Source organism: Mytilus californianus, unplaced genomic scaffold (genome assembly GCF_021869535.1).
Source record: "Mytilus californianus isolate M0D057914Y unplaced genomic scaffold, xbMytCali1.0.p SCAF_4, whole genome shotgun sequence".
NCBI lineage: Eukaryota > Metazoa > Mollusca > Bivalvia > Mytilida > Mytilidae > Mytilus > Mytilus californianus.
In genome coordinates, this window is record NW_026262690.1 from 46131580 (window position 1) to 46144645 (window position 13066).

Below are 13066 nucleotides of genomic sequence, written 5' to 3' on the forward strand. Positions count from 1 at the left end.
TTTGGTATTACAAATTACATTTAGTTGATTCTCTTTGCAAACTTCGACATTCATTTTAATGAAACACACAATAAAACTTTTTGATACGATTGTAAAAAAGGAAGAATATATCAAATGCTTTCATACGGTATGATAAGGCCACGTGTTAGATGGTGCAACCTCACGTAAAAATAAAAAAAAGTATTTTCACTATACTATAGATTATTTGGTATTCGACAAATGTTACACTAAACAAGCGAACAAACAGGGTAAACTTAAGAGGAAAAAACGGTTACCATTCAATACTTACTGTAGTTCCTGAATATGCTATTCCAGTTTTTAAAAACCAAGGTAAAGATAAACCTAAAAGGATGTCGAATATGTTGCTTCCTAAACAGTTGGAAATCGCCATATCTCCCATACCTATAAACAGAAACATGTTCTCTTAGTATCTATGATGAGTTTATTCATCAAGTTACGGCATCCATGTAAGGAAAGTTCTCATTGGACGCAGGAGAAATCTTTCTTTGCTAACAAACAAAAAATTCCCCATTTACTTTTATGTGAAAAAAATGAGATAAAGATAAGTTTAAATATTTATTTGACATGCAAAAAATAATTTGAAAATGGTAATTTTTGCGAGTCTTTATTTGAAAATGCAATGTGAATATTTATTAGGTTAAATATAATGTGACGACTCATTCATTTTAAAAAAATCCATATGCTTACTACATTAAAAAAAATTCAAGAAGATACTTATTTAGAAGTATTACTGATGAATAGTTCTCTTAAAGTATTTCTGAAATATGTTGGAGATAAAGTTTTTTTTTAAACTGTGAGTATTACAAAAAAGACTTGCCTTGCTTGACTACAAAGACACTAGCCATTGCATCAGGTATACTGGTACCGGCAGCTAGAAAAGTAATACCCATAACACTATCTGGTATATCAAGTGTGAATCCGATAACTGTAACCTAAAACGTTTTATTTATATTGTTACACTGTTGTATAATTAAGAATAGCACATTTATAGACAGAATAAAGAAGTACAATCAGTTGTTGGAAAGTAATAAAATTTGGACTCGACAAGATTTAAAATCTAAGATTTTTTTACAACTTTATTAGTTGTATGTTCATCCAACCATTTGCATTCGGGAAATGTCTGTATCAAATCAGGGATATGACAGTTGTTTTCATTAAAAAGGGTTGTAACGTCATTACGGCAAATCCGTGAAGGATGCCGTTTGAGAACAACATAAAAGGCGATTTGATGGGCATATAATTGGCTCTCGATTGTGAATCTAATTTCATTATACCGTCAGATTTGGACGTCGATTAAAGAAACGGATGTTGATTTGAGACCAAACGTCAATCTGGGTTCTACATATATACCGGACTTATCTGTACTATGTTTTATACAGCCTAATGCTGCATATAATATATAAATAAGTTAAATTACAGATTCCTCGTGAAAATATGCTGGATCTATTTAGATTTAAATGAAAGTAGATAAGGTAAACATCACCTGTTGTACATGCGTTCCATTGTTTGCAACTAGATAAATTATGTCCCTTCTTATAACTTGAACACCCTAATGGATATGGAAAAACTATGTATTAGTAAAAATAGATAACACTTACCATCCACACCATAATATATGAAAACAAAGCTATCCAAACTATTGACATCACAAACGTCAACAAAAACCAATTCTCCCATCTGAAATATTGAAAGTGTTTAGTAGTGTTGCTTTTGTTACGACTTGTTAAAAAATATGATTGAAAAGATGAGTAAAGCAAATTTGCCTTTTTATTCTGCATTTGATTTATTGGTTTTATTCACATTCAACATTATTTGTTGTTTTGCATTCGAAAATTTTTATATCTTCAAGTTATTTTCTGAACAACAGTATATAAGCCTTTTTCAAAAATGTCCATTTTTGACAACTGGAAAATGACCAAAAAAGATGTAGAGGGGAAAGACTACAATTTGAATAAAAAAATGATTATTATTTTGCCAATTGCTTGTTGTCGTTGCGAAGTGGACATTTTTTTCATGGACGCCACAAATCTATTTGAACTTATCATAATATTTGAATACTTTTTGTAATGTTCAGATGTAGCTCTATGACAAAACATTGAAAAAGAAGGGTAAATTGTATGAAATTTTGAAATTTTTTTAATAAACTTCCAAATGTGGACAGAGCGTTTTTTGCTGTTTTTGAGCCCTTTGGTCTGATATTTTCAGAAATTCCTTACCACAAGGCATGCAAAAAATTCTGTCGTTGTCTTTAATAAGTACAATTTATAGTCTGAGACAACAACAAAAATGATGTATATGATTTTATCACAATTTAAGCACCGGACAGAGAAAGTGGACATTTTTGAAAAAACGCCCAAATACGAAAAAAAAAATTTAGTCAGCTTTCTCAAATACATTATGTCGTGTAAAAAAACTTGTCTACCTACATGCAATATTTTACCGATGAAAACAACTTTACGATGAAATAGAGAATATTATTTAGCTTTGAAGTGTCGCACTTACATCAACTCGAGATCCCCAAAGTAATCCCAGGAGCTTACCCCTTGAGCATTGCTATGTAGTAAGTATTGATACGGTGTGTGGTTTTGAAAAAGACATATCATATACATTTAATTGTACATTTAAATAGTTTAATTTTGGATGTAACACGTCTTCTGATTGGCTAGAAGTGTTTTTGTCTATCAGCCCCTAGACAAAATGTTATCATGTGACACTGACGTCATCAACGTTTTTTCATGATTTACTCCTTAAAATGGAATTTATGATTAAATCATAAGGAATAACTGTAATATTATTTCTGTCTTTTCAAAATAACCTCAAAAATGTAGTGCACATTTTTAAATAACCCGCTTTGCTTGTTATTCAGTGTGCAACACATTTGTGATGTTATTTCTTCATAGACCGAAAAAATGTTAAAGTCATTCCTTTAATGAAGGCAACATTAGTTTACCGATGATAAAATCTCATAAGTCGATTAAGATGACAAACCAAGGTAACAAGCATGAATTGAGAGAATCGCATAAATTCTAAAAGGAGCGAGACCGTGTGCGTTGACAGGGGAAGCAACTACTGCTATGTTTCCATCACCCGCCACCCGAACTTACACGCAGTCACAATTTCACATTCGGGAAAAAGACACAATCGGTAAAATAACAGATTAGATAACTTTTCTGGTATCTACAGACGATCTAAGATCTACAACCTCAATTACCGTTCTTTTCTGCAGTCTGGCACTGTATAATACAACACTGTCTTCAGAGGATAAGAGAGTGCCCATTTAATCATAGCAAAATAGCCATCGTCTGTGAAATAAATATGCTTATGCATTATATCTGGTTCATCTTGGTCTAAACATCTACTTATAATGATTTAACCTTTATGGTTTTTTTTATGGTTTATTGCGTTGTTTGGTTGGAGGCTGTCTCTTTGACATCTAGCCTTGATATGTGTTCCGTTGCATTAAGGATGTATTCTTCTGATGTTTCAGTCTCATTGAAATCTCGTTCGGGAATTATTTTCAAAACATGTGATACAAGTGGAAAATATTAATGAATTTAAAGAAGGTTATAATTGAACTATATCTGTGAAAAAAATGTGTACTTACAATATGTGGTTTTTGAGTAATAAAATTTTCAAATTTTATAACCAATCCGACCAGTGTCATCAGCCAAAGTGTTGAGAAAATGGGTGAGGGGTACAAAGAAACAATTTTACCAAAAATATGTTCATCCCAAATCATTTTTTTTTTGCTTTACAAAATTTTTAAACGTGTATTTTTTTAATCATTTATAAAAAAAAGAGAAAAATCCCAAACTTACAAAATTGGCAGCATGGTTAATTTGACACGAAAAAGCAACACATTTTTATAAAACTTTCTAATATTAACACCAACCTATAGTTTTTTTAAGTTAAATTTATTCAGATTGGTCCACTTCATCTTTAATGAAAAATTGTATTGAGAAACTGTGATTTTTTTAATGATAATAGCCCAAAAATGAGAATGGGGTATTTTCAAATGGCCGAAGCAAAAAATGAAGTGCACCACCATAAGATTTTTTTCTTCATCAATTACTTTCTTACAGTCATATAAACCCAAAAATCAAGTTAAGAAAAAAAGTTTAATTCTAGAAATTGTTGGCTCCTCAGAGGTATACATCCTTAATAAATTGTATGCGTCATATCATGCTTTGAAATTCCGTTCGTCATATATTTCCGGTAATAATGATTTCCAATACGTTTTTTCCTTTTTTGGTAATCATTAACAAAATAAACTGATTTTACAGTAAATCTGTCCCCCTAAGTTTTTTTTCAATAATCAGTATTCAATAGCATATCACCCTTATATATCAGTTTTTGCTGAAATTCTATCACAAAAAAACACTTTTCACAAAACAATGTGATTTGTTTACAAAAATAAAGTTTTAACCATATATCTGTTTTTATTTTTGAAGTACGACGTATAATTGCTGACGAACAGACAGACATGAATCCGGACCGAAAGATACATTTTACTAGGTTAAATTCTTAATACTTCTAGTGTTCTGTTCTGTTTGACCAAATACAACGAGATCTGGTACTGCTTGAACTTGTCATTGATGATTTCATTTTGCAAAATTGGTCAATGCTATAAAAAAATAATCAGACACCTGCTTATTGATGAAAACTATATTGTGACTTTTGGTTTGATTAGATTGTCGTATTGCTGTCTCATAAGCGTATATCTTCTTTTATTCACAATGCCGTTATTATCTGAATAACTATACCTATACTAGGAACTTTTCTCCAGTAGTCCCAGTCTTCACCTTCCATCGTTATATTGAACCTTCAATATATTTATGAAACAACGGAATATTACAAAGACTATGAATTCTATGTATGGGCAATATATAAAGTCGTGCTTCTTATGACATATGAACTTGAAAATTTTTCTGCATAAAAACCGTGTTTCTAATCTATTCCACTGGTGTTAAGGGCATGGATTCACTTTTTATATTTAACTTTTTGTTTGTTTAAGGCCGTACGATACTAAACATTTCTCGTTTTCCCTAACTATTTTTACACATTTTGATATGCAATATCGAAATATGAAAAGAAAAATATACCTTCATCACTTTCTTTTCGAAATATTTCAGTTTGATTTTGGTCTGTTTGAGGTAAAATCACAATGTTGCATATTAAAATAAAAGAACAGAGTTCCAATGTCCCCCGCGTTGCACATATTTTATATTACCAAGGGACATAGCTCTTTTTAAAAAAGTCGATTGTCCACCATCATAGAACTTGTCTGAGATATATAATTGTACCCATGAGAACGCTAACGAGGCCATTTTTCATAAATTTAATATTTCCAAGGGGCATAACTTTTTAAAAAAAATCGATCGTCCACCAGTTTAGAACTTGTCCGAAATACTGCTGATATCAACCTATAGTATAAGTTTTATAAAAATCTGGCAATAATTGTACCCATGAGAGCGCTAACGAGGCCATATTCCATAAATTTAATATTTCCAAGGGGCATAACTCTTTTTAAAAAAGTCGATCGTCCACCATTATAAAACTTGTTCGAGATATCGCTGATATTAACGTATAGTATAAGTTTTAAAAAAATATGGCAAGAATTGTACCCGTGAGAGCGATAACAAGACCGGACGGACGGACGGACGGACGCCCGGTATTTCCATGCCCCCCCCCGCAACGAGTTACGCGGGGGACAAAAATATAGAAGAAAAAAAAGCAAGCTTTTGAAACCACAAACCAAATGATATATTTCACCCGGTTTGTTGTAAAGTATTCCTAAGTTTATAGGCATTAAAGGCTGTTTCCAAATTGAAGTTAAAATTAGATAAAAATGTTATGAAATCATGCAATTATTAATGCCAAAACGAAGCAGACAGCCTTCCTGCCAATACAAATGCATGCAGAAAACAAATCCACCTTTGAGTTTGTCTTATAATTATGACAAAACATTGTTCGAAGTCGTTCACAATCAATTGCAAAAGAAGAAAAAAACAAATGGATCGAGTGGACATATCCTTGTTTTTTTTTGGCAGAAAACCTTTTGTTTAATGCCATAGATTGCACATCTGATTCTAGCGCAAAATTACGTCGCAGTGTATTGTTGAAGGCGCATCGTCGTGTACGTAAACTAGCCTCTGTATGCCACAACGTCATACGAATCTCCAACAGTTTTGGAGACTATTTGGTAACATGAAAGTTACCAACTGCTAATTTAAATCGAGTTTTATGTCCCTGTCAATTCCATGTGCTTCGATAAATAGCATCTCTGTTTCCTTTCAGACTGCTTTCAAACTCATGCAACAGATTTTATGACGTCATTGTGTTTTCCTGGAAATGCAGAATCATTTATTATCAATGTCGAGAAAACAACGCGTAAGATTTGGATGAGTTATTGTCTGTCCCATTACACGTTTTATTAAATTGTCTTTACTATTTTTACTTGTTTTTCCATATTTGATGTGTTCTTGCCAATTTATTCTTACATTTATTGTAGTTTAAACATGCTGCCCCTCTACCCTCTCTGTGAAAACACATATTGCTATGATTCAATGTAACTTCACATACCTTGAGATCATCAACATCATTATTTCACATTGCACATTTTTACATTGTCGATTCATTATTTTTTCTAAAATGTTTGTTTGTATGTATTTCGGAGCTTATTTCCTGCTTTTATTTTTATCACAGAAAACTCTGAGCTATACTCAAGAAAAAATAATTCTTTTCAAACTTTTTCGAAATCCATTTTTGGTCAAATTGATTTTTTCGTAACTAAGTCTTTTTTAAGTTTTTAACTATCAAATTTCACATACCATCCTCGAATGGATCTTGTATAAGACAGAACACTCGATTTGTGAGCCATTTTTCTAAACTGTTGTCTCTTCTGGTAAGCTTCATCTTTGAGCATTCGTTTTCTCTAAAAAGAATGAAAGAAAAAAACCTACTGTTGAAACTAACTGTAGGAAGTTATCGAAAATTGAAGAATAAATATACTTTTTTTCAAAAATACAGAAGATACTCTTTATCTCAAAATACACTTACAAAATTATGTTTTTATACTCTTGGACTTCTTTCTTTATCTGGCCTTTTAACTTTTTTTATTCGAGCGTCAATGATAAGTCTTTTGATGACGAAACCCGCGTCTGGCATACGCAGTTACAAGCCTGGTATCTTTGATGAGTTTTTTCCTATATATTTTACATTCCAAGGGAAGAGGTATGTTAAGGCATTACTTGACAAATGGAATTTGCAAATATGTAAGAAAATGTGGCCTTATCATACATTCTCCTTTGCAGCATTTATCACAACTGTATAAACTTGATATTGCTTTAAAAAATTGAAATAGCAGTAATATGCCTGATTTTTCAATTCAACTATTTGTTTTGTTTTGTCTTTAGTCGTTATTGAATAGCTAGTTTTCTTTATTGGCAGACAGCAACAAAAAAAACCTAGCAGATACCAGATATAGTGCCACAAAAGCAAAAGAGCAACCAAAACATTGTTGCTTTCAACATATGAGAAAGCTTTTAATGGTAACATATACAATTACAATAAGTATAGGAAATTATTTACAATATAACCAATAAAATTGTTTACTTAGGGCTGAATTGAGACTCTATTGACTCGAAAAGTGCACCAAGCATATGCCTTCTGAGTAGTATTGTGTATACTAAAATCGATTATAATGTTTGATATAAACATGAATTTCCAAATGTGTAAACATTAACAAGATTTATTTTACAAGTTCTATGTTCTAATATCAAATTTACTTACATATGATATAATGAGACAGGCCGCCGACCGGAATCTTGTCAGGGGTTTAAACTTCTTCATCATCATCATACGAAAGACGAAATCACAGAAATGGGGTCTGTAAATATACAGATGCAGTTATTAATTTTCGGAAAAACAGCATTTTGTTTGGACGAAGTTCTTGAGAGTCAAAGAAAAAGAAAAAAATTGGCAATCGAACCATAGTGTAAATATTGCACGTGAACTCTATAAAAAGCAAAAATGAAATATCTTCATAATAGAGGGACAACTGTCATCAGTCTGAGAAATATGTGTTAAGAGTTGCAGAAAATCTACGAAATTGAAAATACCATTTTTCCACGGAAAAAGTCTTAATTCTAAAACCACGAAGTGAAAATAGTCATTATTAGAATAAAAAGTCACGTATTAGCCATTAGTTTTAAATGAAAATGAAGAAAGCTGGGGTGTCTAAATGTTCGACGAAAAATTTTACTTAAACTTCTGTAAAAGACTTTTAGGACATTGTGCTTTCAAATTCAAAATATCTAAAATTCACCGACATTAACGAAAATCATAATTATTGTATATAGGGGAAACTTAATATTTCCTAAGTGAGAAAAAATTAAACAATAAAATTGGTTAAAATTCAATGAGATCATTGCTTTTCATCAATACTTCCGAAATATCAAATTAAAATAGGGGGTTACGAGCCTCATTTTCTTAAAAAATTAGGAAAAAAAACAACACAAATTGTCCTTGGTGTATTGACCCCTAATGTAAATCTCATGTCCTCCTCTACGGGAAATTAATTACCCCTTTTTATGCTTTTACGGTTATTTTCATTTGTTTGCATTTCATATTTTCTACCAAACAGACGAAGTGACTATTCCATAACAGAGGGGTTAATCACTAGTATGCCTAAATGATAAGGTTTTATTTTACAGAAAACGAGGGGGGATTAATTTTCCACGATGGGGGTCAAAATACCACAGCTAAAATCAGTGTATCATTTTCAGCTTATGGTATTCATTAGGGATAACTATGGCAGAATTATAACTAATTGAAGTATTTCAAATCGTATTAAAAATGATAATTTTAAGGTCCATATAGCATGGTACAGGAAATTGTGAACACATATTTTTCAACCTATCTTATTCAATATGTAGACTTATTAGAGATTTAAAACAGGATAAGGTAAATGAATTTTAACAATTATTTTGGAGTGTTACCTGTACCATTATAAATTTTACAATATTGTTCAGATAATAGTATTACAAATAAGAACTCTGAAATACACGAAAAGTTAGTATTAGTGATATGAATTTAAAATGTCCAAAAAAGTTTGTCGTATATTTGGAGGAAACGACAACTATCAAGAAGATATTTGATCAAAGAGAAGTTAAAAACAACATCAAAATGTTGATGGATACTCAACCGTGTACCAAGGATTCCGTAAATACGCAACGCAATTTTATTCGCAATTATCAGCCATAATAATTAATATACAAACTAAACACTATGTTATATATTTACAACATTTGATTTATACTTGATTTGCGTTGATTTTGCATATTCGTCGGGAGGAATTTCTCTGTCACGCCATTTCTTTGTTTCTATCGCAGTGAAGACCTCATCATCCTCATCTGTGAAAACCTCTGCAAAATAATACAAACGGTAATTTTCAATTTTTCTATTGGTCTGTTGATACTCTGTGATGTTGATTCACTCAAGTGTAAGGTTGTATGACAATATATTTCAATATGAGCAGCTTTTAAAGTAATATAAAAAGAAAACTCGTATCACATTAGCCAATATTAATACATCAAATCATGGGAATGTGCTAATTATACATGTATCACCCTTTGTGCGATACCAAACTCATGTTCAGTAGTCATGTGGTAGTAGGTGCAATGACTGATCAACAGAACCAGTAATAGCCCAAGCTGGAGGAAAATTGACATGTATGTAAAGATTTTAACACAATGTTGACTGCTGTGCCCCAAATTTTTGACATTTTTACCTATTATGTCTGTTTGTTTTGGTCCCACATTGTTGGCAATATAATGGAATTCTATGCGACTGTAATACAAGTGAGAGGTTTAGCTAGCTATAAAACCAGGTTTAATCCACCATTTGTCTACATAAGGAAATGCCTGTACCAAGTCAGGAATATGACAGTTGTTTTCCATTCGTTTGGTGTGTTTGAGCTTTTGATTTTGCCATTTGATTAAAGACTTCCGTTTTGAATTTTCCTTGGAGTTCGGTATTTTTGTTATTTTACCTTTTTTTTGTATATTGAGATATGCGACATCATATAACGACCAGTAAATTCTTAATGGTGCTAATAAAATGTAAATTCAATTTTGACAAAAATTGTTCACCTCATAACCTTGTTGGAGAAGTTGTTGAGTTTGATTTACAATAGCCTGAGAATCGTTTATGGTAAGGAAACGCCATAGGCTGGGATAAAGGGTTTTCATGTGAATGTTTTATTGACAACACTTTGTATGTTTGGTGGACAACATAGAGAATAGAATTGAGGCTTCGACAACTGGAAAACATCCGTAGTCAGGAACGATATTCCCTTATGGTCATAATGGTGCCCGTAAAACTTTCAAAGAGCTTTAAATTGGCCATGTCATCAATGATCAGAAATTGTTTGATGATATGAAAAGGCATATGGAAGTTGGATGTTATGTTATGAATTTGAACAAAGTAATTAAGAGAGTCAACCATAGATGTCTCGTACGAATTTTTATCCTTTAAAGAAGATATCGAATGAACACTAGTTCAAGGACGAATTTTGTAACAATTCTTCGGCATTTTGTTTCCTTAAAATAATTTGATTTGAAATTGATTGGTAAAACAGAAAGGCAAAGGCAAACATTGCATAATAAACAGACAATTTTTAACCGTTTTGTCTTGGATATATAATGATTAATTAGTTTTTATTGGCTTGGAACTTGTTTTCAGTAACTGCCAGTACTCCCAGATCGGTACTTTGTGTTAATTTTTTAGTTTGTTTGTTTTGATTTGTATCGATCTGATGAGTCAAACCTTTTCAACTGATTTTTATATTATGTTCTTATGTTGTGCTGTTACACCATTGTCCCAGGTTAGGCGACCGCAATAATGTTAAACCCCGCTATATTCTGAATGTGTCTGCTGTCCCAAGTCTTGACCTGTAATTGAGAGGTTGTCTTTTGTTGCTGTATATCTTATTTGTTTTTCGTTTATTGTTTTGTAGTTTATTCTAGTGTTGTGCTGTTACATCCTGTCCAAGATAGGGGGGGGGGGGGGGGGGTTGAGTACCCCAAAACACGGTTAACCCCGCCACATTCTCCATATGCCTATCCAAGTCAGGAACCTGTTATTCAGTGGTTGCCGTTTGTTACTGTATATCATATTCGTGTTTCGTTTTTTGTTTCGTACATAAATCAGGCCGTTCTCATTTGAATTGTTATACTTTCTGTTATGTCGGGGCTTTTATAGCTTGCAATGCGACCTATAGTTATTAACATTTACGTCATTTGGTCTGTGGTGAATTTTTGTCTCATTCACAATCATGCCACATCTCCTTATTTTATATTTTTATATTAGCAATAGCGTTGATAAAAATGTATTCTTATCGAACAACTGTGCCAGGATATACGTTTATGTCAGAAACGGAAAACAATATAATGATATTTATATTTACACCAAGATGTCGTTAAATGAAATTGGATACCCTGCATTTATCATGCTTTCCAATAACATATGGTCAAATCGCTAAAAGACTCCCCTCCTAAATTATTGAAAACTATCATTCTGCATTGACAATAATATCTTGGTGTAAATTAGATACACCAAATCGGGCTAACGCCTTTATAGGTGTATCTTGTACTTAGATTCACTTAAGTTGTAATTTTATATTTTTTTCACCGTATCGTTAACCTGTCAACGTTAATCAATGAGGATGAGATACTCTAAATAGTTTTCTCTCGGTTAGATAAATAAGAAAATCGATTGATCGGTTGAATGATTTTTTTTCCAAATATTTCATGCTTATTCAGGAAGAAAATACATTAAAAATTTAAGCAAGAAGTAAGTTCTGCAAAGGTGATCGCCCGGAATAAAAGGCGATAATTTTGACTGCCATTTAAAAGTATGTTTGAGGGTAGACATTTTGCCTTGCAAAACCGCTTAAGAGTTGTTGCGAGGATTGTTTCACATTCAGAGAGCATGTCACTATCTCTTTACCAATCATAGAAATTGACGTCTCAATTCCAACCGGACATGACTGCATATGTATACAGACAATCGTACGTCACACTGAAGCAAGGAGTTTACTGCCGGACGAAAATAGTTCAAGGAATGGCCATGTATCTATACCCCTGTAAACCCTTGTGGTTAAGTATGCACATTTCAATATGGTTCTTAGATTTTGCATACCACATTTCAGAGAGGGTGCATTTACAAGATGTACAAACTAAGCGATGTGTAGAAGATTGTTTAGTTCAGCTACACTTCTTATAGTACATTAGATGAAATGATAATGGATTGTCAACTTATCAAAAACACATCCTGCATTTATATCGTTCTATTAAATCCCTTGCATTATGATAACTTAAACGTAGAGACAAACCTGACGGTTCATAATTACAAATGGATCTTTGATGTTTAACGCCACATTCAGCTATTTTGTGGCGACCAGTTTATATTGGTGGATGAAGCCATAATGCCAGGAAGGAACCAACGACCCTAAGCAGGAAAACTGGTAATCATAGTCAATTAAGATTAGAATCGAATGCACCTGAAAGGTGTGGGTTCGACCTCAAAAACTCAGTGTTGACAGGCTAATGATACAGTATATTAACGACTTGGCCATCGATACATAACAACAAGTACTAATTTTAAATTAAAGACATGTATAAAACATCACTATATCCAATGTTGAGTATTTTACAATTCGCAATTAGGAAGTTTTTTTTTTTTCAAAACAGTGTTACTCTCTGTGAGTTTAGAAGATTTTCTGTTTCAAATAGTGCCCAAGATGCAATCAATGTTGGCAGGTTGATAAAAACTATCCTGCTGACTGCTTAATGCGTGTCAATTTGATAAATACAAAATTTTAATGAATTGAAAATCAATCTTAAACTTTAATGTATTACAACAAGCAAACTATGAACTTTTGAGCATGAATTAGCAATGCAATCAGCCATACTGACTGTCATTTAAGAAGAAAAAATTAAACCAAGGACAACGTACTGCAATCCAGTGTCCAACAGAATCCACC

General features: G+C 32.3%; 1 protein-coding gene across 1 annotated transcript in view; it reads right to left on the minus strand.

Annotated features, from left to right (window-relative positions):
* LOC127738114 (sodium/potassium/calcium exchanger 4-like) overlaps positions 1 to 13066 on the minus strand; it is a 92461-nt gene that overhangs the window by 2645 nt on the left and 76750 nt on the right. The window contains exons 9-16 of the mRNA XM_052249246.1: positions 9341 to 9446; positions 7813 to 7909; positions 6852 to 6955; positions 4785 to 4843; positions 3233 to 3323; positions 1620 to 1698; positions 839 to 953; positions 290 to 402 (exon numbers count right to left, since the gene is read on the minus strand). Of these exons, the coding sequence (XP_052105206.1) occupies positions 290 to 402; positions 839 to 953; positions 1620 to 1698; positions 3233 to 3323; positions 4785 to 4843; positions 6852 to 6955; positions 7813 to 7909; positions 9341 to 9446 (764 nt within the window). The remainder of the gene's footprint in view (positions 1 to 289; positions 403 to 838; positions 954 to 1619; positions 1699 to 3232; positions 3324 to 4784; positions 4844 to 6851; positions 6956 to 7812; positions 7910 to 9340; positions 9447 to 13066) is intronic.